The 25,649-nt window shown below is 37.1% G+C and overlaps 1 protein-coding gene across 1 annotated transcript in view; it reads right to left on the reverse strand.

Moving 5' to 3' along the window:
- Positions 1 to 676: 676 nt before the first annotated feature.
- Positions 677 to 25,649, reverse strand: part of STK26 (serine/threonine kinase 26) — a 30,728-nt gene continuing 5,755 nt past the window's right edge. Inside the window, exons 3-12 of the mRNA XM_014887266.2 lie at positions 16,030 to 16,260; positions 9,990 to 10,046; positions 8,234 to 8,342; positions 7,985 to 8,142; positions 5,312 to 5,497; positions 4,522 to 4,670; positions 3,788 to 3,881; positions 3,241 to 3,303; positions 3,014 to 3,150; positions 677 to 2,608 (exon numbers count right to left, since the gene is read on the reverse strand). Of these exons, the coding sequence (XP_014742752.1) occupies positions 2,584 to 2,608; positions 3,014 to 3,150; positions 3,241 to 3,303; positions 3,788 to 3,881; positions 4,522 to 4,670; positions 5,312 to 5,497; positions 7,985 to 8,142; positions 8,234 to 8,342; positions 9,990 to 10,046; positions 16,030 to 16,260 (1,209 nt within the window). The 3' untranslated portion in view covers positions 677 to 2,583. The remainder of the gene's footprint in view (positions 2,609 to 3,013; positions 3,151 to 3,240; positions 3,304 to 3,787; positions 3,882 to 4,521; positions 4,671 to 5,311; positions 5,498 to 7,984; positions 8,143 to 8,233; positions 8,343 to 9,989; positions 10,047 to 16,029; positions 16,261 to 25,649) is intronic.

Consider the following 25,649-nt stretch of genomic DNA (forward strand, 5'->3'; position numbering starts at 1 on the left):
TGTTTTGTACACGTGGGGGAGGTTTTCCCATGCTGTCCCACGAGGCAAGTATACATCTCACCCACTCCACAGAAAAAGAAGAGGCATCATAGTTCAGCAACTTATTACAGCTATATCTCAAACATGTCAGGTTCCAATCTCCCATGTCATTTGCTAACCTGACCTACCCAGAATTGTTCAGAGTTGCATAGATTAAAGATCCTGTGGCAACAGGGTAGAGCCACCAGTTATGAAACTCAGGAGGAATTCCTATCAGCTCTTCCCTCAGACTTCCACAGAAAATGAACACCTTTAAGGGAAGTGACATGGAAGTAAAAACATGTTTTCAATTCTGAAAAATGTATATGGAGCTCCTTAAAATGAGGTTTGTGTTGAGGCTGCTGAGGTGAAAGTCGAGGGAGCTGTGGCACAGCCTTTGTGTCCCTGTGCAGAGGCCAAAGGCAGCCAGGGCTGTGCCAGGGCTGCACTTTCCTCTCTAGGAAAGGAACCAAAGTGAGCCCCGGGACTGCTCCATCCATTCCCAGCTGGAAGGTGTCCTCTGGACAAGGACAGTGTGGGGCACCCAGAGCTTTGCAGGGAACACCTTTCTCATAACACGAGTCTGTGACAGACGTGTCCACACCTCTGCACAGCTGCTGAAATCCAGAATAAAATGATGCACAACAGAACGAGCTCATGAAAGTTTACAGAACTTAAATATTTATTTTTAAACCATTTTAAACCCCCCAAAACATTGAAATAAGCTTCATCTATAAACAGATTTACAAGACTAACAACTACATAAGCTAGAGGAGCACTACAATTTGTTTCTGTGATGCAGTTATTTTGTAAAGCTTCAGATCAACTGTATTTACAACTTTTGCTGCTTTTACATTTATAAAAATATTTATTTAATCCATAACATTATTGTTTTCAAAAACTATTTCCAGACTTTTTTCTCAGATATAAATTCTAATTGAATTTCAGTTATATAGCAGATGAAAGTTTTAAACAGAAACATTTTTTTTAAAATTAAAACAAGGAGTTAAAAGTAATTTTTTTACAGTGTAGGCACCATTGAAAATAATTGTCCTTGGCATATCTAACCACCATCTCTCACAAGTGTCCTTTATATAAAAACGATGTAATGGCAACATTTGACGAAAAATGCAGTATTTACTTGCACACCATTACTTTTTCAATATTTGGCAGATATATTTCAGATTCTTTAAAATGACTTTTGTGCAAAAACAAAATGTGCAGGTCTGAACCATAAAATAAACACACCCAGCCTTTATCAAAAATAAATTTACACCAACAGTTCCACAGCTAAGTACTGAAAAACAATCCCAGTTCAAAACTTCAGCATAATATACATACTGGGTTTAAAAAGGGAAAAAACCAAATCAAAACAAAACAACAAAAGAGATTACCCATCTAGCAGTACCATAAATATATAACTGAAAGCAACTTTATAGTCTTACCTACTTTTTATGAAAAAAAATCACTCCGTACTGCACAGTACTACCTTTTTGTGAAAGAATATCTATAACTCAGTTATTTGCATATTAACTGGTAAATACATATTTAAAATACACTTTCAGAAAATTATAAACAAATTATGTTGATGTACTGTATTTAATGTATTTCAGAACAAAAATGTGTATAAATATCTTACAGGAGAAACAACACCACCACACAGAACGCTGGTGTTACACCGATACCTGCGTGTGAGGTATGTAACATGCGACGCTCGGCTTCTCTGGCTCCCTTCCACCCAGGCATGTATACTCAGAGGAAAAAAAAATTAAATTAAGTTAAATTGGACTTCAGGTTTTGTCCATTATTGCCGAAAGCCCCACCCCCTCAACTGTATTGCTCTAAATTTTCCTACCATGATGATATAAGATTGAGTTACTACTTCAAAACCTGTTCTAAAAGGTAATACACACACTGTACATCAGGATAGACCTGTTGCTACATATCACCTGCAAACTATTGCCATATTGCTCTCAAATATATTTAATCATAGAGCTGCCTAAAATACTGTACCAATTTAGAATTAAAATAGATACTGTTGCAGGTTTGTTTTTCAGGGCACGATAACTAAATGCTGGTTGAAGCAGGTGCTACAGCAATACCCTTGCCACTACATTACACGTCTTGAATATGCTTGTGAAAAAGCTATTTTTCTCTGAAGCTTGTTAGTGATTTACAAAAGTTTAACTCATGAATATAAAAGACCTGTACAACTCCATGTACAGGAACAAAATAGCATCAAAACATACTGTACTTGCACATTCTATTAACTAAAGTAATGGTTATTTCTAAAAGCAAAACTGCACCTCAACATTTATCAGATTAAACAGGTGAAACTACAATATTAAAAGTTGTTCTTTACAAAATAATTTCCTGAAAATATAAAACCATGTGCACTGCCACAAAATAGTTGAGTAGGTTCTTTCAAATCCTCAATCACCATCAATATGTTGCAAAGATCCAAAAGGCACAAGGAGCTCATGAGCTAAGCACTGCCAAGCTTGAAGTAGTTTTGGTGGGTTTCACTGGGTCCATACGAAACAGCAGTCAATTGTGTGAAGTTTCTTAGGATGAGTCATTAACAGAAAATCTACAGATAAAAAATGCAAGTTAAAAATTTTGTTAATTATATTGTTTCAGCTGGGTAAACAGCACATAAATGTTGCTGCATCACTAAACAAGTAATGCCTTCATCTCAATGGTTCATATTAAAATAAACCAGAAGTGACATTCTCAAGAAAACATTCCTAAAAGAGGAAAGAAAAAGATTTTCTGTCTCCCCTGTTTCCTGTAAAGATGCTTAAGACAAACTTGCAGGCTAAATTCAAGAAGCAAGATACAGCAACTACAGTAAAACTGCAGCACTTTGACACCAAGATACAGTAATTGTTAGTATTAGTTTTAGTCTCAAATGGAAGTGTTACCTATAACTACAAAGCTAAAGGTTTAAAGCACTGGACAAAGCAGATCTTCCTCTTATCACTGAACCACTTACTTCTGAAATTTCTCCATAAGTTTCTTCACCATCTTATCTGTGATCCCTGGACACGTTGCCTCTGCCACATTGATGCTTTTCTCAAGTTCCTCAATTGCTTTCTTTCTATTAGCATTATTTGTGTCCTGCTGCTTGAGCTGAGGAGCAAATAAAAAAAGTTAAAACTCAGAAAAGTTGTTAGACATTTGGCTAATACTTTCAAAGAAGACTTTTAAGCCAACACTTACCTCAGCAAACACAGGGGTGATTATCATAGTTAAACAACTCAAGGTTTTAACAAGATCCTGATCCTACAAGTTAACAAACATGGATTACATTAGTGTATTACAACATACATCAGCACATATACAACATATACACTGCCTCTTAACATAGCACATGTGATTTTGGAAATTGAGTTAAATTTAACAAAGTGTTACAATACATTACAAAACACACAAAGATACTGTACATAAACAAATGTCATGGGATGTTGAAATAGATGCCTGATGACACATCTCAAATAACGTCATTCAGCATCAGAAAAACAGTTCCGTTTTTCCTCACTAGTAAGAGACTTTAAAATTCCCATCTCTATGAATGGATACTGATCTACAGTACATCTGCAGTATATTTTGCATTTGAGGCTGACATGGCATAGGAAATATCACAAACATGCATTATCTCTTGAACTGCAAAACATCCAATCAGTTCTTATGAAAAGTGAAGTTACTAAGTTTTATCACTGCCTTCAGAACCAGCAGCTAGAAAAAAGAACTCCTCTGTCTGACGCACCGTCCCATTCTGGAGCTTCTTTGCATCCGGCTTCTTCCGAACTGTAGTAAAGCTCCACTCAGGGTGAGAATTATTTTCTTTGTTGCTGGACTCCCTGAAACAAAAAGGACATGATGTACATAATAGTAGCCACAACAGAACACCAAGCAAACATAGGTAATCCGAATACATAACAAGTCTATCAGGATTAGTTCCATACTCTTTAAAATAAGGAAAAAAGCATGTATTGAAACATTAACTGAACTTTAAAAGAGGCTGAATAAATTGAAATGTGATCAAAAGCAAACAGAAGATGTTATCTACCTACAAAGGCTTACCTTCTCCCATGGCATCCCATTTAAGAGTTATCTGATAGCCAGAAAAACAAGAGACTTACAGAAAGCATGTTGTTCCACAGGCATTTTGCAAACTTCTTCATGCACCTCAACCTTGCTCTGCAATATCTCTAATTGTGATTCAGTAGTTTTGGTACAACCACTAGCCTTAGACTAGGAAATAAATAGCACTTAAACAGAACTGAAATTGAGTTTAAAGAGAGAATGTTTAAAGAGGCAACAAGCACAGGGCTTCACTTATGTGTTAGTCTTTAGGGTCATACAGGGAGTTTTCTTGGGAAGAGAGGTGTACAGAAATGGTTATGTTATTACACAGAAAAGCTGCAGCAAACCCACTTTAAGAATATTATCTAAACAAAAAACCACACCCAAAAAAGACTATACTGAAAACAAACTTACGAATCTGAACCATCGGAATCACTTTCATCACTACTATGTCCCTCTGCTTTCCACCTCTTAAACCTATCAATCAGTTCTGTCAGATAGGAAGTCTTCTTGGCATTTTTCATAATGAATTTGTGCTTCAGAAGTTCTTTTGCAGTGGGGCGCTGTAAGAAACACTTTAAATATTTAATGTTATGCTAACATTTCATGATTTTAAATGCTAATAGGGGAGACTTAGTAAGACAACAGACTTCTAGAGCTAACTTGTATAGTATCAGGAAATTAGTGAAACAGGAAGTCAGAAAAGCCTGTAATCCACATTTACAAGCATGCTAAAAATATGATCAAGTCACCCATAGACTATACAGCTTATCCTTCTACGTTAGAAGGTCACACCCAGGAAAATGACTAATGAAAACTCTCCAGTGCAACACTGCCCTGTAAGCTGAATTCAGACAGCGAAAGTTGTGCTGAAGAAAAGGATTTCAGATGATTCTCTCCTCTGTCACAGCTTCTCTTCTGATAATATCCTAGTCTAGAATGCATTTTAGGAATCTGCCTCTGCCACTGTAATTTCTTTCAGCATTCTCCCTCTTCCTTTTGAGTATTTTAAACAAAACAAACTACGATAGAGACAGAGATATTAAAAAACACCACTAAAATTTACAGTGGAAAGTATAGTCTCTAAAATTATTTCAATCACTGATGATGCACAACGCCAGCAAAATACTTCACAAGCACAGGAGAGCAGAAAACAAGCCTGAAACACTTACACACACACACACACAAACATTTATCTACTCACAAATGTAGGGTCTTTATTCAGACATGCGTCAATGAATTCTTTAAAAGGTTTACTGAAGTCTCCTAATAAAGTGGGAGGATTGTTTTTAGGAATGAGGAACAGAACTCTCATTGGATGCATATCCGAGTTGGGAGGCTCCCCCTTGGCCAGTTCAATTGCAGTGATGCCCAGTGACCAAATGTCAGCCTGAGAGAGGGAAAAGGGACTGTTAGTACAAAATTACGGGCTGGCATCACTAAGTGTTCAACAACTGAAATCTTCACATATAATGCACCTATATAATAAAATTACTGTTGGCCTAAGTAGATAATGCAAACATTCCTTTCTAACACTTCAGGAACACCTGACTCACAAAGACCTGGCTGACTTAATTAGTCTTTAATGACAAACATCTAGATCATCATTTTTGTTACAGTTGGTGTTGTAACACTGCCAGCAAGTTAAATGGACACCTAAATTGCTTTTGGAAAAGCTTCAGAAATATGGATCTTCCTTTGATTTTTTCCGTATGCTAATGACAAATTGCCACAAATTTCCTATATCTAAATCAGAGTTTTTTTAGGTATCCAGCCTTGTTTGACAGCTCACTTTAAAGGAACAAGGCAGAAAGCTGAATCAAAGTCAGCAGGGAATCACTTAATTTCTTTCCTAACAGACTGCTTGAAGAATTTAGCTGGAGAATTATTGACAACTAGTTAGACTTTAAATACCACTTGAAGCACTAAGTTCACAGTGTAAGTCACAGAAGGATAATGAAGTACCATTTATTTTAGCTAAAAGCATCATTATAAACAAATTCTGCCTTTGTATCAAAACACAGTATACTTTGATATCATATACAAAATACGAATATACTAAAATTATTTCTGATTTTGATTTTTTTCCCCAAGTGAAACATATTACTTGCATCTCTTTAGATAAGCTACAATAGCTACTTAGATCACTAAAGGTGTTTCCATTGTTTGGCAAGAGTCGACTACACTTGGCACAGGATCATAAACCAAAACTGCCCATTTTTACCATAGGGTAAAAATGTACAGTTGGTTATGGTGTTTTTAGTTAGTTTAATCCTTTGCTATAAAGTACAGCTAACTTAGATCTTGAGAGCAAAAAGGAATATTGGAGAGATGCAAATTGTAATCCTTGTTTACTCTATGGCATAGTGCATTGGAGCAAAATTGTTTGAAAGAAGACATGAGGCTTAAAATCTCTGTAAAATACTAAAATGTATGAATTTCTAGTTTATTTTCCAGCCTTTTGCAGCAGAGAGAGAAGAAAGATTAAAATTCTGTCCAGATACCAAAGGAATCATCAGTATTAGTCCAGAAATTGAAGTGTATCCAATTCAAATCCTTCATCTGTCCTACCAAAGGCTTGTATCTTCTGGGCTCTTCCACCAGCCTACTGGCATGGAAAAAAAAGGGGAAGACATTGCTCTTTGCAACACACTGAGATATGGAAGGCAAAAGATTAGACTGCTGGGGAAATGTAAATGAAGGGGTGGCAAAGCTCATCTATACTCAGGGCAAGCAGAAGAAGAATTATTCCCAATCTGACTGGCCAACACACGTTTTTAAAGCAGGGTAGAGAGCTTTTCCAAAATGGCCTAGGAAACACATTACAGTGGGACTGAACACATTACACTGAAACCCTAAACAGGAGAATTCCAACTTTTTTATCAACAAGAACCCTTGTGACAAGTAAACAAATTCCTTCAAGTCTGACTGATCCTGGGAAAGTGTCTTGGAGTGTGAATGTTTTCAGGACACTTCATATATTCAACAATTTTTCTTTACATGCACATCATGTAAGTACAGTTTCATGTTGACTATTTGAGAAAAAGCAGTAAGGACTCCACACATACCAAGATTTTTATTCTCTTGATCCTATTCTAAGGTTTTGTCTACAGAGTGTGGAAGGTCCAATGCCAGACTGAAAAACGACGCTGTTCACACGCTCTAGGACATCCTGAGGTTTTACACACAGAAGAGGGGACTGTTCCCTCCTCACTGTCATTTCTAGCACCAGTTCTCAACTCTCAGAAAAACATGGAAGAACTCTGCTTTTCTACTGCTCGTTCACATAGGGAAACTCTCTTTTGCAATTAGTCGTCCATCAAGAGCTCTCATGACACAGAAAGGCACAAGGTACCATAATGCTACTAAGCCACAGCCACCAAGTTACTTTTTACCTTCTCAAGACCTGTGCTAAAATTTTCAGTATTACATGGATCCTCAGAAATACCATTTGAGAAATTATACTCAGAGATGTATATAAAAATGTGAGAAGAAATTAACATTTTGGCCACCATCTTGGCTTTAAATAAACTTCCACGTTCTGGTGGCATTTTACTTTGTGAGTACTTTATTACTGTTTGAATTAAATGCAAAACATTGAATTGAAACCAAATCAACCAACCACATTCTGGGAGTTGCTCTGAAAGAGACATGACATCATCCTTTTACTTGGATTTACCTGAATTTGCACCTGAGTATAAGGACATAAACCCAATTTAATCCTACTTTAAATTTTATTATTTGAAACCCTGTAATTTCAAATCTACTTTTTTCCTCCTCATACTGATAAGAGCTAAAAGCAAAAAATCAAAATAAATCCTTATAATAAATTGGATAGTCAGATACAAAAAAAATGACGTTCTGCTCTCATACTTACTTTTGAATCATATGCTGACTGCTGAATAACTTCAGGGGCCATCCAAAACGGGGTTCCAACAAAGGTATTTCTCTTAATTTGTGTGTCTGTTAGCTGCCCAGCAACTCCAAAATCAGCAAGCTTAACATCGCCTTGTTCTGATAGCAAGACATTGGCAGCTGCCAAGGGGAAGTAACATAATAACTAAGTAGAATACAGTTTTATGGTTTTCAAAGGTTTTAACAAAGTAACATTTGAAATGTTGCACACCTTTTATATCCCTGTGAATTTTCTTCTCTGAGTGTAGGTAGTCAAGACCTTTCAGGATTTCCTTTAGCATAGTAGCAATCTGGAACTCATCAAATGGGCCAGCACGCAGCTTTGGAAAAAAGACACGTTAAAAGAATTTTAGTCTTGCATCTAATTTGATTAAATTACATTTTAAACTTCGAACTTTTTTTTAAAGTTAGCAGCTAACAAAGCCAATGAAATATTCAATACAATATGTCAATATTCTATTTGAGATATGTGCCACTGGAATGATCACCTTCACATCTCCCCTACTGCCAATACACTGAAAATGCTGTTACTCCTCAAACACACATTGCCTGTGCTCCCCTCAGCATGCAAAGCACAAGAAAAGCAACAACTAACTTTCCACAGTTTTCTCTCCCTACAGGCAGCAAACACAGCAAACTGAATTTTGCAATTTAGATTAAGTAAATTAAGAAAACCAGTTTATTTCAAAATAGATTAATCTGCTGAATGTGGGTTTTAAATTTAATGATGCAGTTTTTACTTGTCCCAGCATTTTTGATTCCATGCTCGCTTTTCTATCAAGAACATAACATGCTACTATAAAACTGCTAATGGATTAAGTATAAACTTTGCACAGTAGAAAGCTCTGCAAATAAAACAAATGAAATTAAAGTGAGCAATCAAAAAAATACCAACAACACAGCATCAAATCAGTGAATACCATGTAATTACGGTAAGGCAAAGCGAGGCAAATGAGGCAAAACTGAAATTTTATTATTCTAAAAGTTTATTCTTCTTCAGGTTCAGTGATTTAAACTGGCACTAGTAATAACTATTTCCCTTTTTCTGGCACTCCACAGAATACAATCAATTATTCAGAAGTGTTAGAGTACCTCAAAGCCCCTTCCTCAAAAGGGCCAAGTTCTAGAGCTACAAACCACACATGCTCCACCTAATTACTATGCTTTTGATGAGCTGATGCGACGTTATTTCATAAAGAAGTTTAAATAGATTTGTGAAGTCAAATACATACTTTAACTCTCAGACAAGACCCCTATTAATAAATACATAATTATTACCATTCTGTAATAGCAAAGACATGATATTTTTCCTTCAGAATCGCACAAAGGCTGAGCTATATTATCTTACAGGAAAGGGTGGGTCTGTAGCTGAGGCAGAGCTGCACTGAAACCATGGGGAAACCACAGCCACACTCAGTGCACTGTGCCTGTGCACTCTCCAGGCTACACCCTCCATGAATGCCACACTATCTGAACTAAAAGGCACTTTCATGCTGAACTGAAAATACCTGAACATGGAAAACCCAACACCTTTTAACCAGTTAAAATTAACCATCTGTGGACACACTCCTCATTCATTCCTGAGATCCAAACCTAAAGGAAACATTTTTTTTACTGAAGTGTAATGAATTCTGCTTGGAGGAGGTGGGAAGCAATGGACAGAGGATCCCAAACCCAAAACACCACCAAACATACAGTAAGAAAAGGACTTCTCAAAATAAAAAAACGCATGGCTTCATTTGACTGAGAACAAATGGATGTTTCCTAATGCTTAGAGTAAAATAGAAAAATTAACATGAATTCAATGTGACGTAACAACCATTCTAATTCACACTTTTTGGAGCATTACCACAGAGTAGTGATATAATATCAGCTGCCTCCAGGTACTTATTTTTATAAAGTGATAGAAAAACACAATGAAATAACCGCCACTGATACTTATAATGCAAAAAATATCATATACTTACAAGATCCAAAGCTGACCCTCCACCCAAGTACTCCATTATTATCCATAGTTTTGTGCCCTGTAAAGGAAAGCACGAGTTGTCAAAAGTCCAAGGCTGCCATAAAAATGTATATATATTTCAAGAGACTACCAGCACTCTTAGGAAAAGGCAAATAGAGTCTCATTAATCACCAGCTGCATGCAATTACTTCTCGTAGAATGATCACACAACTCTTGTGAATTCTAAAATATTAATTAATAAGTTTGACTTCTGTATTTAAAAAAGCAATGAAAAAAACACCACTACTAACCAATTTTTGCTACACAGTATCTAAAATTATTTCACTTAAAGGAACAGAACTTAGAGGGAAAAAAGTTATTACGTGGTGGTTTAAGCTTTAACAAATACAAATAATTATTTAAAATGGACCTTGAGAACACGTGAGTTTCTGCATTTCCTCTGTGGAGATGTCAACCTCTAGAACTGACAAATTATTCTAACACTGATTTCTAGGTGCTGACTTTGTCCTTGGCTTCTCATGGCAAAAGGTGGCTGGTTCATAGAAACAAACCTGGAAACACTTGGTAGCAAATCTACAGACTATTTCCTTGCCAGAGTCCTCTCAAAAGACAAAACTCAAATATGAATCTAGGTGGTACTACTCTAGAAGATTCTGTGAATAAATAATATTTATTTAAAATAAAACCCAGTTATTAAAAATACTCAACCACAGCTGGTGAAGTACCACACATACTGTGTAAGTTTCCAGCAAATATTTACCAGTGCAAGTTCCTCATTACAGAGCACAAGCTTAGGGTAGGAGTACTCTTTAAAGCCTCTTGCATTCTCCATTGTATACTTTCCCACCCTATGGCCAGCCCAGGGATGGAAATCTAAAGAAAACTCAGCAAGCAAATAAAGGTGCAGTTTCTGAAAGCACCACATCCAATCATCCTAACAAAGTGTGCTCTATTCGATTTATACCGAATTTAAAAACCACACCATTTATGAGAGTCTATTCCAATATTATGATCTCAGCAGGGAAGGGCTGGCTAATTTTAGCAGTTTTTATAAAGCCCAACTTTGTCAGCTCAGAAGACCTGCAAGGAACTCCTGTTCAAGGCAAACATTGTGGTTACTAGACATGTTTGGAAGATTTGACTATTACTTGAAAACAGTACAGGGTGAAAATGAGAAAGTAGTTTCTCAAATAATGCCTCAAAGAAATTGTTACTATCCACTGTAATCGGGTGTGGATATTTTCCAGCCAGGCATGAACAACCTTTTTCCTGGCTATTTTCTGTCAGCCAAGTATAAATAGACAGGGCAGAACAACCAGTATCTTTAGATTGTCTGAAAGCTTTGCTGCACGAAGTGCTGCACAATTCTGATGGAAGGCTCTGGATGTTACTGTAGGATTTCTCCATATTCAAATCTGAAAAGCTGAGAATAACTTCAGGTTCGTTTTATTTGCAAAAGAAAAGATCAAGCTCAGGTGGCTGTAAAAGTTACAAGGCTAGATATTGAAAACCTTGGTCTAAATGGCACAAATAAGGAAAACAATCATGGAATTCCAGTCATCAGGAGATTTAGCTCTCTATGGTACTGCCAGAAAGCCCAGCTGAAGCACTTCATCAAGTGTACTTTCCATATTTGTGTAACCAGAATATGCCAGAAATATAGGAACTTTTTATACTTTTAATCTTTTTCTTGCCTGAACTGGTAGGGGAGCAATGCATTTTGACAAGCCATTAAGCTGGAAGAAAACACTCATTTCAGCTATCTAACCTATCAAGGGGACCCTCCACACCCAATGGTTTATTTATTGAGATGTTAATTGCAATCCAAAAGCAACAGGGGATGAGGAGACAAATTTAGATCCTGACCTTCTACAAATATGAAATACCTACAAATCAGGACTTAAATTATCTTATTGCAACATAAGTTGCAACACAGCTGAAGCTTATATGATTCTGCACCCATTAGTGAAAGTCATTATATAAAGATAAAACATTTTATTATTGTACACAAATGTATTTATTCAGGTGCATTCTTTGAATGTATATATGCTTACACATCACCTACCAGTATGATTAGAAAACACTATTGATCTTGCCAGGCACTCAATGAAAATTTAGGAAAAAAATATTAATACCTAAGCTTTAAGGTTAATTCAATAGAAAACTCCCATTCGAATTTCAAGATATCTCACATTACCATGATATGGGTCTTTTGTACCTTTTTGTATCACAATAACTGAAAATTGGCATCAACTTTATCACAAGAACCTCAAAGAAGCAGACCTTGCCATCTTGTACCTTGACAAGGTTTTTCAAGACCAAAACACCTGATAACAGACAAGTAACATTGCACTGCTAGGAAAACTATTAAAGCACTGTCCATACTTTTGAAATCACATTTAGCAGTTGTATATACAAGCCGTAGAACTAGGCTGAAGAATGCCACAAGTTAGTAAGTCAAGTAATTGAAATAAAGGCACTGTTCCCTTGTGCCTTTCAGCAGCAGGGGCACCTGGGAGAGCCTGCATGCAGCTGGCAAGCCCCAGGCTCCCTGGGGCCACTCCAGCTCCATCAGCCACAAGGCTGCCTTTGCATCCTGAAGTGCAAAGAAACTGTCAAGATACAGAATATGTAGAACAGACTGTACAAAAATAAAATCTCTCCTCTAAAATGTTTGCAATTAGAACCCCCTCAAAATTACATCTCTTCTTCCGTGTTTGAGTTGTAACAACTTTTAGCTATCAACTATCTTGCCAGAGGGAAAACTCAAAAACTACAAAATGATGACAAGAACAATCTGATTACTCAAAGCTTAGTTAAATTTGACTTTAAAGGAGTAAGTTACAACAGAAGATGATCCATTACAGTTCAACTGGATGAACTAAAGCTTACATGATAAACTTGAAGCCAACACATGGTCTCATCCTAGTAGAAACTATAAAATTTAAAGATGTAAGACAGATCTAGATTACTGAACTAGGGAAATATCAGTAAGTGCTGTAGGCAACTTGAATGCCTTTGCACTGAGGGTTTGCTTTGGTATTTAGTCCGGAAAATACTGAGTCTCTTTGAACAGTGCAAAACTACAAACATTCTAATGGCATTTCTACAGCTTTAGAGAGAGGTACATGTATGATTAATACACTTTAGTAAACTCTTTCTAGTCCATAAAGCATTATCTGAAACACAGCACACCGGCTCAACTGTTTTGTTTGCCTGTAAATAAAGATGTAAAGGAAATAAAAAAGTATCTTAAAGTTTGAAATAGCTTCTATTTACCTTTTGCTCTTTTTAACCATTTTCTTAAGAAGTATTTACAGGAATTTTCCAGTGATCTTTATATATAAATTGAAGTATTCAGCAATAAAAATATGGGACCACTGTGAATGTGAACTTCACACCAGTTATATCTGTGGCAAACTGCTTCTGATCGCTGCAGCCTAGGACTTGGCTTTGTAAGAAGTAAGATGTCTTATTTTTCAGAATTTAACCTCAATGTTCTTTAACCTTTACTTATACAGTCATTTGGTACACAACTGTACCCATTTCATTGTTTCAAAGAGATACTTACAGTGCATAGAAAAGTTAAATCCTGAATGAAGTACTACACAGCTTAACAATTACACTGACAGCCAGAAATAGCGAATAAAAAGTTAACAGCTAGAGCAATTAAGTAAACAAACAAAGAAAAGTAGACACACACAACTCTCAAAATACCTGCTATTGCTAAAATGAAAAGGCAGAATAAAAGAATCTTTGCACACTGAAAAAGTCAATACCCTCTTTCCCCTGAGGAGTCTCAAGCTGAAAGATCTTGAATTAGCAACCAGGGATTAATCTAGTTTAAGAACAATTTAGATAGAAGATGCTACTTAAAAAGTTGTTTTATTTATTTTTATTACAGAATTAAAGGTACTCATTTATTTGTGGATATTTTTATTCATTTACTTCGGGAATAGCAAGTAGAATTATCTACCATGCTACTCTGGGATGGAAAAGATTCCTGTGAACAACTTTATAGGGGTTTTTTGTGGTTTTGTTTGTTGTTTTTTCTAATGAGAGGAATTTATTAAAGGAATGGGAAAGTAACCAAAATTCCACAAACACCTCCCCAAACTCCATGCACAGAAATTTTCCTTCCCCAAAAACTTCACAAGTGTGAAAAGTAAACAAGAGATCAGCATTCATCTTTCAGAATTCATCCATCTAGAACAGAAATGGAAAGAACTCACACAGTGTGAGGAGAGTACTGCAGCATTAATGTGACCCTACATTTCCCAAGAATTTTTTAAAAATAAAATAAATCTAAGCAGAATTTAATGGTTGTATAGCACTTATAGAATAATTAGACTTTACTTTCCACACCTATATTGCTGTAATAAAGACTCTTTTCTTTCCCTATTCAATCCATAGCTTATAGAGCTCTTTCTACACCCCACCTCCAAGAAAACAAAGAACAAACAAAACAAATCCCCACCCAATCAAAGTTTAATTCCTCCATTTATAACTGCTGAAATCACTATTTAGTTCTGAGACTTCACAAAACACTTTTCTAAGAAAAAACACTGCCAAAAAAAACCACTTTCCAAGACTTACTTTGACCTGTTTGTATTTCAGGGCAAACAACTGGGCTTTTACAGCACAAAGTTGAAATGATGGATATTCAGAAGAACAGAATTTAGGACTTAGCTCATCACATAAAATAAAGGACTGTAAAAAAGACCAATCACGTCTGGATCTGCAGTACCATTTGTGCACTGCTCCAGGGGAACCTTACTAGTTGAATTCAAAGTTATCTTGAGATGAACCTGCTTGTTCTAATATGCTGTGATGGTGGAAAGTAAATCCTACTTCTCAGACATTTATTACTTATTAACAAACAAAACAAAAATCCCACTGACCGAGTCCAATAAAGAGAAGCAAAAATGGGTTATCAATGGCAATTTGTATGTTTACTTGGGTGTGAAGAGCTCACATTAAACAGCAAAGCAACTACAGCTGTCTCACACTAGCTAAAGTGAGAAGTTACTATTTGGAGATTAGTAAATATACTGGAAATATTGGAAAAATAACTTGCCCTCTCAGTATTAAAATAGAAAAGATGGAATACTTTTGCAATTTAAACGGAAAAAAAAGCAAAATCTATAAAGAATGTTACTAAATAAATTCTGCAAATACTTTTATGTATCACTGAAAGATACAGCACAAATGTGACACAGAGAACACTTAGCAGAAATCTGCCTTTAAAATGCAGAAAACCTCACTACACCTTAAGAAAGCAGAAATGCTGAGAGGGAGACCAAGCACCAAAAACCAGTACAAACTAGAAAAACCTCCCAAACTGAACAAACAAACCAAAACCAACAAAAACCCCAAACACAAGCAAATAACCCCTTCCAGATACTTAATATACTTTGAACTATCACTAAAACTTCAGCTTACATTAAATGTTTTCAGGGATTTTTTAAAAAGTCACCTAAAATATGTCAGCAGCACAAAACATTTAAGCATTATTTAAGGTGAAAAGTTTTAGTCAACATTTTGGTTTTCTGCAGGTTTTCATTTTTGTTTATTTGTTAAATTATGCCTCAGATAAGATTTCACACAGTGGTTACATAACTGCTGATGTCAGTGTTACTTTGTTTCAGGCCTACTAAGCTGCATAACTGCCAACACATTTTACATGGTGCAGGGCTTCCTTCCATACCAGGAATAGCTTCTGTTTCTGTAACTATGAAGGTATATTTCTCTTGCTTAGAAAGGCCAAGAAATTCTGCTAGGGATTGTGGAGGGAGAGGAGAAAACCAAGGTCCAAAAGCAATGGCAAAAAGAATCATTTATCAACTGTTCATTCTGTAGCCAGTTTGTGTAAATACCAGCCCCAAAGAGCAAGCAGCAAGAGAAAAATGAAGTGAAAAACTCAGTTCAAAGAAAAATAAAAACCTACTAAAAATGCCAAGTTGGCATGACAAATCTTCCTTAATTTTAGATGATTTTCCTAGCAGCATTCTAGCAAATCTTTGTGCAATAGTATACATTACCTTTAAATATGATCCATAGTATTTTGTTACATAAGGACTATCACACTGACTTAAAACAGTTATCTCTTGCTGTATATCTTCTATTTCATCTTCTGCTTCCTCAAGGTCTATGATTTTTATGGCAACTACTTGCTGTGTCCGATTATCAATTCCTTTGAAGACTTCACCAAAGGAGCCTTTCCCAATGCGTTCCAACTTTGTGAATAACTCTTCTGGGTCTGCTCTGTGGTTCTAGAAAAAGAAAAAAAAAAGAGAGGAGAAAAAAGACACATGAGTTTTCTAATTTACTTCCAAGTTACTAGCCCTCATTACTTCCCAAGAAGCATGTCATCCAGATTTATCATCACCAGAAGGGCTGCATCAAGTAAATTTATTTCCTACACACTAACTTCTAATTCAGCTATTAGTTACAGAACATACATTATGCAATTCTGTCAAAGGTAAGTGAGCCTTACCAGGGAGGGAGTCAGGTACAAACCTCATTTCACTTCCTGACATAACAACCCTTTAAAACGAAAGAATAGAGCTGTTCTTAACATTAATCCTGTCTGTGCAGTAATTCAGAAGACTGGAGAATGCAATTACTGGCACAGGACCACCAGCAACATCACCCAGGCAGAAAAGGCTGAGCTTCCCACCTGGCCAAGAGCCTGGGGCAGGCACAGCTCCCTGTCACAGTAAGGGGTGCTCAGGAAAGGATGGCAGACTGCCAGAGTCCAAGAGCAGGTAAGAGCAGGGGTCTTTGGGGCAGTTCAAAGTGCTGACAGAAAGATGAGCCCAAGGGACTCAGAAGTGTTCAGCAAAGGAATGAGAAGCTGTCACAGAGCACTGAACCCTTGGCACTGATAGGAACTGGCTGGTATCACACACATGCCACAGAGGGGAGCAGAGCACTGCTGAGGATCCTGGTTTGGAATCTCTGCTGAGTAACTATTCTTAAAATCACCAGACTGCTTATTATAAAAATATTTTACATTTCTTAACTTCACTCAAGTAGTCAGGAGGGCAACAAAAAGGAAGCAAACTCTCATTTTCCCTTCAAGATAAAGCATGCCATGTGGCTGCTTAGAGAACTTTGCAAATCCAAACATCAGAGCACTGGCTTTTGAAGGACATGGATGACACGCTTCACAGTTTAAGACAGAACTTCGGACTAGAGTATAAAAGTTTACAGAGAAATGTTTTGAAGAGGTTAGACAGACACACCAAAAGAACAGAACAGCCCATGCTTTGCAGATCAACAGAAATAAACACCTTACTGCTATCAGAACTGAGCAACTGACTGCACAAATCAGTGCTGAATGAAGAAACATCCCTGCCTGAAAAATGCCTTCTAATTCAATAAGGAGTTTTGAAAATATGGAAGAGATGCTTTGCATCTTTCTCACATTCCAAAAGTTAGAACCAGCAAAAGAAGCAGCAGGTTTGGCAAAAGCAGACATTTAACCTAAAGCACAGATTACTCTACCCAACCAAGTAGTCAAGTATCAACATGAAACTCCAGAAAATAACTTTACATTGATGTTCTTGCAAATTCATGAGAAAATCTTTACTGGGGAAAAATAAAGTACATTAGTACTTTAAGCTAGTTCCAAATGGACAGTCCCATTTTCTTACATCTAGGCCCTTATCGTGGCTTCTTCCCTTTGACCAGAAGCAGAATTTATTCCACAATATGGTGAAATGAATCAGGAAACAGATTTAGCTAAGAGTTAACCGTATGATTTGCCAGGTTTATTTTCAGCTGAATCAGTTCACTGCTCATATATACCAAGCTGTTATTTCTGCTATCACAAGAGGACAGAAGATGAATTAGTACAGCAAATCCATAGTGATCTGTGGAGGTAGGATTTCTAGATTTTGCAAACAGACAGGATATACTGCTGCTACTGAGCAGTACATTGCAACAGGAACGAGGAGTTTCCCCTTTGTCTACAATGAGCTCATTTCTACTGTGCTCCATTAAAAACAATTCCTAGAAATAGTTAAACAAAAAACTTCTATTTTCTTCTGTTGACAGAGACAGTGAAAGACCTAAAAGATGAACAAATGCATAACCAAAGGAAATGAAAAAAAGAAAAGAAAGAGGACCTTTTGGTCTGAAACTTGGGAGAACTAATATAGTTATATTAGGAAAGAAAATGACTGAAGGCTTCAGGTGCTCATAAAGTTTTTAGTTAAAATGGTCCCAGAACACCAGTAAATCTTCACACTGTCCAAGCACATTGCCCTACCCTACCGCATCAGCTCCTGCCATTGTTTCATCACCAAGACTAAAAACCATTTCTTAAAAAATCTGAATTTAAAATCTATTTCCAGGGGTCCTCAAAAAATTATTGTAGGGACAGGTGTGGCGACAGCAGCAGTGACTGCCACCCAGCCTTTCCCTGCTGCCAGGTAAGATGCCAAACCGCCCTCTAGCCAGGAATTGGTTCTCAATTGTATTAGTTACAATAAGGAACAATTAACTGATACAATAAACAGAGACATACACTTTCAAGAAACAGGTTAAGAAAGATGACTGGCAAAACTTTTAAATGATGCTTAAATACTAATCTTCACACAAACTAGCTTCAATTTAAGACATACTTGGAATCTGGGATTTGAGGAGTCATTCATACTAACAGGTATTACTGATTTGAGATTAAACCTGTTAAACACTCCCAGTCAGATAAAAGATAAGCAATTTAATCACAGACATACTGAGCTAATCCAGCCCTTCACAACTGTCTGATCACCTCAAAGGGCAACACCTGGATTTTGCTGGGGGAGAAATCTTAAGCAGAAAACCCCTCTGGGCTCCTCAGGAGAAAAGCACATCACTCCATCCCATACACCCACTTAACCACCATGAACAGAACAAACCAGGCCTACAAATCCTCTCCCCCAAGCTACTTCAGGTGAATCAGAGCTTTAAAGGCTATTTTATCTTCCAACGACTCCCGATGCCATTATGTGTGAGTGGTGGAGTACAGGGAGAGATCAGTCATGGCTGAACTTCCCAGTGCTGCAGAACTCCACGTACATCCCTGGGAGGAGGAGGTGGAACAGAGGGGCATCAGAGAACAAACTGTGCAGGACTACTTGAAGAAACAGTCACATCTTTCTATTCTCAGAAAATCCTCTCACAGCAAGCAAAGTCAGCTTTACAGCTTCTGTTACTCACCGAGGCTGACAAGGGACTGCAGGACACTCCAGGATAAGGACAAATATTTCCGACCAACTACAGCTAATATTGAGATAATGTCCTTTGGAAAGACTTCAAACTTGTAACACTACATAACTTAAAACATGGCCTGAGAACAAAGACTGCATTTTGAAACAGATTTGCTTTTACCTTTCTTAATTTCCTTGTCTTTCAGCCTACTGTTCTACAGGAATGTTTTTCTATAACTAATGAAAACAAAACAAAACTTTAAAAGATGGCTCCATGAACAAATGTATAGAAAAGGATGGAGATATATTTTATATAAATAGAAGTGTATATGTGTGTGTATACACACCTTCAATATACACCAGTAAATTTCTGCAACACAGCTGCCAGCTAAACTTTTACTATGGTAGAAATTAAGATTTTTAACACTATTAACACTCCTGAGCAAAAACACCCATTGTTACTCCTTGTTGTTTCACAGATCTATTCACTGAAATGGAAAAAAGCTTTGAAAGACGCCTGCACGAGTAACTGGTATTCTTTTTAAAAATAAATACTGGTTTCCATGGGAAGCCATGTCTGTTGGGCAGCGGATGGTAACAACACAATAGACAGTATATGGACTCCATCCTCACCTCTCCAAAGATAATACCTATCGTGGACAAACCAGGCAGAGAACGTCTTGCTCTTTCCCTCCCTAAGCCCAGTTCCACAGACAGAAGCAGCAACAAGTACGACAAGCACGGACACATTCACATGCCAGCTCCAGTCCTGCCAGTGTGACTAAGAGCACCAGCACGAGCGTGACAACACAAGCCCTCTGCACTGCTTCCAAGAGCACCATTCCACCAGCCCAGCACAAGCACACAGCCTGGGGCCTTCAGGAAATCTCTCCTCTCTTATTCAACCGAGTGGCATCCCTGTATGTGTTCATACACATCTGTATGTGCACACAGAAAGTCACACAATCTGCCTCCAAAAAGACATCAGGAGGTCATCCAGTCGGACCACCTGCTCAGAAGCCCCAGAAAAAAACACTATAGCATTATTTTTGCCATTGTACTTTTTTTTAACATCATTTTTGCCAGTTGTTGCACCAAGCATTCTGCCAATCTGGTTTATATAACCTCTTTCCTTTGATTCCAATAAACACATGTTTCTGAAGCAATGTCCTGGCTGTGCTCTGCTACAAGATTGACTTACTAACTCACCTTTTCACTTCTGACCCTATCATGTACCTGTACTTCAAATTCTGAATTCTTCCTTTAAAATAAACTTAAAACTGAACATGTAACTTCCATGATTATACAGAAATCTAATAACATAGACCAAATCAAAAGAAGCAGTATGTCAGGCTGTGTCCAGATCTGTCAGTGTGGGACATCTCTTTTACAGAAAAAGGTCTTCTGAAAATGCTCATTAATGAATTTCATTCAAAGGTGCTGAATACAATTGAATGAAAAGACAAAACTTCAAAGAATCTTGGATAGAGACTGAACTAATGCTTTGATTCTAACAAAATCAAGCATCTAACATCCTCTAGGATTCCTAAAGCAACTATTTTAAGTCTTGTGGGATTACTTTTAAGTAGACCCTCAGTGTGAGAACATATATCCCCTTGTCTTAACAGTATTTCTAAAACCCGACTGAGAAATCCTGTTGCACTGTGAGGACTTTCAACAAAAGTTCCCTTAGAACTGTAGCACTGCTATGGAGCAGCTCACCTACACTTACACCTACATTACCCAAATAAGCATTAAATAAAGATACCATAATTAGTTCAAAGAATTTTATAAACGGTTGGTAGGAGAAGCCCATAGAATGTTTACTCATGTTTTTCAAGCACCCACTACTAGGCAGCCTAAAGGTCCTGTTGTCTTTGGAAGCCATCAGAATTACCTGTGTTTAAAAGACTGTAATTTCAAGCAATTCCATCCACAGGCATTTACATATTCTCAGATAATAAAGTACCTCTTAAATTTTTCTTCTGTTCAGACCCCTTAAAAATAAAATTAAGAGGGAGTAAGATTGACAAACCTGATAGGCCACAGTATTTCTTAAGAGTAATGTCTTAATCAACAGATACATTTTTCTTTATCTCTTCCCATACACTATCTGCATGTAGTTTCAGATTTTTTATATAGATACACACACACTCATTATACACCATGCATATTAAAACATGTAACAATATTTATTCACATAATTATATATATTTTCATATTTTACCTGCATAAGGAAAATTACTTACAGAAACAGTGCCATAGGCTTGTGTGTGTGTATATATAAAAATTTAAATAGTTTCCAGTTAATGAAGGCACAGTGCAGATCCATTATTACTTACAAAGAATAAGAAAAAATGAACCTGCTGACATTCAAGACAAGGGTAGAACCTGTAGACATCTCTTTTTCTCCATCTTGAACAATACACACTTTTTTTTCAGCTATTTTGGCATGTAAAGAAACTCTAATGTAGCCCTGCAGTCCTGTTCAAGACTAAGGTATCAGGATTTGATTATATGTACTGGAACTGCATTATACATATGCAGGGAATATTATTTTAATGACAAAACAATTTGATTTTATCAAATTTTTACATTCTCTATAAGTTTTTCTACTCAGTGGGTAGTAAAAACTAGATCTGGGTTTTGCTGTCCTTAAATGGGACCTGACCTCCATTACACTCTTTATGAAACATCTCTCTTATCTGACAAGGCCAAGACTCATTGCCATTTTTAGTGAGAACCTAGGGAACTTCATACAAAAGCAAAACCAGTAAGCAAACACATATGTGGCTTTGTTTTCAAGTTAGCCATAAGGCGAGCTGCTTGAAAATTTCTATGACTATCAAAATTTCATAATCAGCATTCAAATCCACTTATAGTCAGATTTTTAAGGAAAGAATTACCTTCATATTCAAACCAACTCTGACCGGTGGCAGATGTGAGCTGTCAATTGTACGTTATGCTGAAAATGGAAACCACTGAGCTCACTTCCTCTATTCTTAGCTTTTCTTTCACACAACATAAAGCAGCTTAGGAAAAAGCATAAATAAGCACAAAAAAGGACTAGCACCTTATGTCCCAAAGATTAGCTCTTTGACACAAAGCAATTTAAAAAATTTACACCAATTATTTATGAAGACTACTCTGCACTGAGGAAAGGAAACAAAGAGAAATTTCCCATGACAGTGAATTTCTCTATAACTGATATCCTACATCTACAGTTCAAATGGAGTCCCAGTTGGTTTCTATTCTATGTATCAATACCTTTTAACTACCTAATATATTTTTAAAACATCCTCAAACCACTGCATACAGCTGCATAATCTCCAGTCTGTTCACATCTCTGAGGAACAGACCCTATTAAAAAAAATCAGAGAAATTAAAGCAGGGGGGACACACCAATTACATGAGTAAGTCTTTACTATATTTTGAGAAAGATGTGAGTGGCTGAATGTTTTCTAGCTAGAAGAACGGACATCCTGAAATGGAGATAAAAATCAGTTAAAACATCAACAGGTTCTGGTGTCCCAGTGTTTCAACTAACTCTGTTCTATATTTATTAAGAGTTCAACAAACTTATCTTTCACAGGTTTCATATTCTCTGTTGAATGGTGCAGGATAAGTGACTGCTGAATGAGTGACTAACCCACCTCAATGAACAAACCTGAATCAGAAGCAGAACATAACGGACTGCTGCAATTTCTCATTGCTAAAGAACACTTGTAACCTCTCCATTTTAGGAACTGCTCTGAAAAACGTACTCTGCAGAGAGATTTCAAAGGCCACATCTAATAGGAATATGGAAAAATAACCATTTATGGGCTGCAGACTACTTTCAGCAGTGTGCCTTTCCTTTCAGCACCAGCCTGCTTATCAGGACACAAACAATTTTTTTTTTTTTAATTTTTGCCACACCCATTTAAAGGAATAACCATGTCAGACCTCTGCCAGCAATAACTTCTATCATTACAGCATTTCAACCATTTTCTTAATATTTAAATACAGCTAAGTACCAACTGCCCCATAAATTTGACAGGCTTCCTCACTCTAGAAGCCACTTCAGCGTTTCTTCTGTGTAAGTTAGGACTTGATTCACAGCCTTCCTCCTGTAAATGAGATTAGAATTGTACTACAAGCCAGCTAGAAAATAAATTACAACAAAATCCAGATTTTTAACTTGCCAATTCATTAACTAAAAAGTAGTAAAAAGCCCTCAAGTATGACACAAGTTAGTACTTTTGCTAAATCTCTCCACTGAAGAAGTCTACTTATTTTCAGACCAAACAAAATTAAAGTGAGGCACAAAACACGCTAGTTGAAAAAGGATGGCTCCAAACCACAGTGTGGGTGGGTTAAAGAGCAGGCCACAAGTTACCACAGATAAGTCTCCAGGCATAGTGACTGCCTGCAATGACCCCGAAGTGGGACCCCACACTTAGAGAGTATCACCATTCCTTTAATTTGGGGAGGGACCATTTGAAGAAAGGAAGGCAAACACCAGTTTTCTAGAATCCTACATTTCTGTCCTCTCCCCAAGGCTAGAGGATCACAAGCTTGAAAGCTGTACTCTTTTCTTGAACACTGGCCCTCGATCATATCGATGATACTGGACCTGAAGCTACAAAAAGCACACAACGAAAAACCAGAAATACAACTCCAAAATGAGCTACAAAGAAAGAAAGCTCTGCTGCCAGAACCAACCTGCCCATTTCAGGAAACTCCTTTTTCAATTACTTTGCAGCTCATTCATAGCATTGCAAAGCATCTCATTACATAAAAGGCAAAGGGAAGGGGGAGGGGAGGAAAAGAAACACCGTGGAGAGAAAAAAAAAAAAAGAATCAGATTCTTCTTGCCAACTAGGCTAGAATAAAGCTGTACAGGAATGTAAAAATGTTCTTGCTACCACCAGCTGCCAGATGACACCTTCCTAGGTGAGAGATCAGCAGCAAGAACATTTTGCTCCCCTCATAATTCTCTATGTTTTTAACTGATCTACATCAGTAGAAATTCAATCTTTTTTGATTGACTCAGTGTTTTACATTTAGGCATGCTACAACACTCATGGTCACTTCAAGCTGTACACTGTTTTTATTATTCTGCATTCAGCTCTCAACACAGAAGCCTCCACTGAAACACAACTTGACATCTAGCAAAGCACAGACACCCTCTGATCCTCCCCCAGTCAACATTATTCAGATATTCAGAACATACAACAGTATCCAGTTGAGAGGAAAGCCTGCAAAAGACTGGGGAGCAGGAGGAAACAGGAAAAAGACCCCATTCTCCAGGACTGAACACATGGCTCTTGAATTCTGGTTCATGTAAACAGTGAAGCCACTCTGGGCTCTCAGACTCTCCCTTCCAAGGCTCAAGCGAGAAACCTGCAGATTTCTGCACATTTCTCATTCCTTTTATTGCTTCACTGATGCACAGAGAATTCATGCAGAACCATGACAGACCTTGTCACAATGCTTTTTCAGATATGCTGCCTCAATCAAGACAATTCAAATCCAGATTTCAGCAACACAAACTTGGCTACACACTTCCAAAAACTGCAGTTCTGTGTAATTCTTCAAAGTTTTCCTTATGAAGGAGGAACTAAGTTGAACTCATGCTCTTTCCTGAGCTATGGACCCAATCAATATAGCCCATCTCTGCAGAAACGCATGCACAAAATATGAGGAAGAATGAGACCAGCAAGCTACTGCTATCTTGTCAGTACCTGTATTAATAGCTTCTCTGATTCAGTTATTTTTGCCAAATCTATTTGGCAGCAATCCTCTGGCAGAGGAGAGTTCAGTGAATATCACTGGGTAGGTACCCTTCCTAGGAGATTTAAGCTTCTCCTTCAGAGCTAAGAAGTGTGCTCAGTGATCCTCATCTAATTAGCAGAACAGACATGTTCCAGAAGAACTGCAAGAAGTTTAAATTTAAAGAACAAATGACAGTTCTTTAAATAGAGTAAAATACTGGTGAGGCAGTATTAAGAAGGAATTTTATTTCCAATTATTTTAAGAAAGAAATAGCAGGATTTGGAACAGTGACTCCTGACGCTATAGATACCTCACCACCTTTTTATTTCTTCAAAGACAACATACAAGCAGACACTACAGCATGACAAAAAATATTTGTCACAGAAGCATTTTAACACCAACTTTGTGCTGTTCATCTCCAACCTCATCTTCCCAAAACCCATTTCTGAACTCTTCTGTCAACCATTAAATTCAGCCCCTAAGAATAAATGAAACACAAAACAATAGTCTCTTATAATTTTCCAAATTTCACAACTTCTAAATCTGAAGACAGTCACTAAAGAGAAAACAAATGGTACTTTTACTACTGGTTCTAATATTCAGCCTTTCACTTTTAGAGATGACTGAAAACTGATGCTACTACTCTTATCTTCACTAATACACTTCAGAGGTCTCATAGGACAAATGCTGTTGCAGAGGCACACTCA

This window comes from Sturnus vulgaris, chromosome 14, assembly GCF_052056855.1.
Source record: "Sturnus vulgaris isolate bStuVul1 chromosome 14, bStuVul1.hap1, whole genome shotgun sequence".
NCBI lineage: Eukaryota > Metazoa > Chordata > Aves > Passeriformes > Sturnidae > Sturnus > Sturnus vulgaris.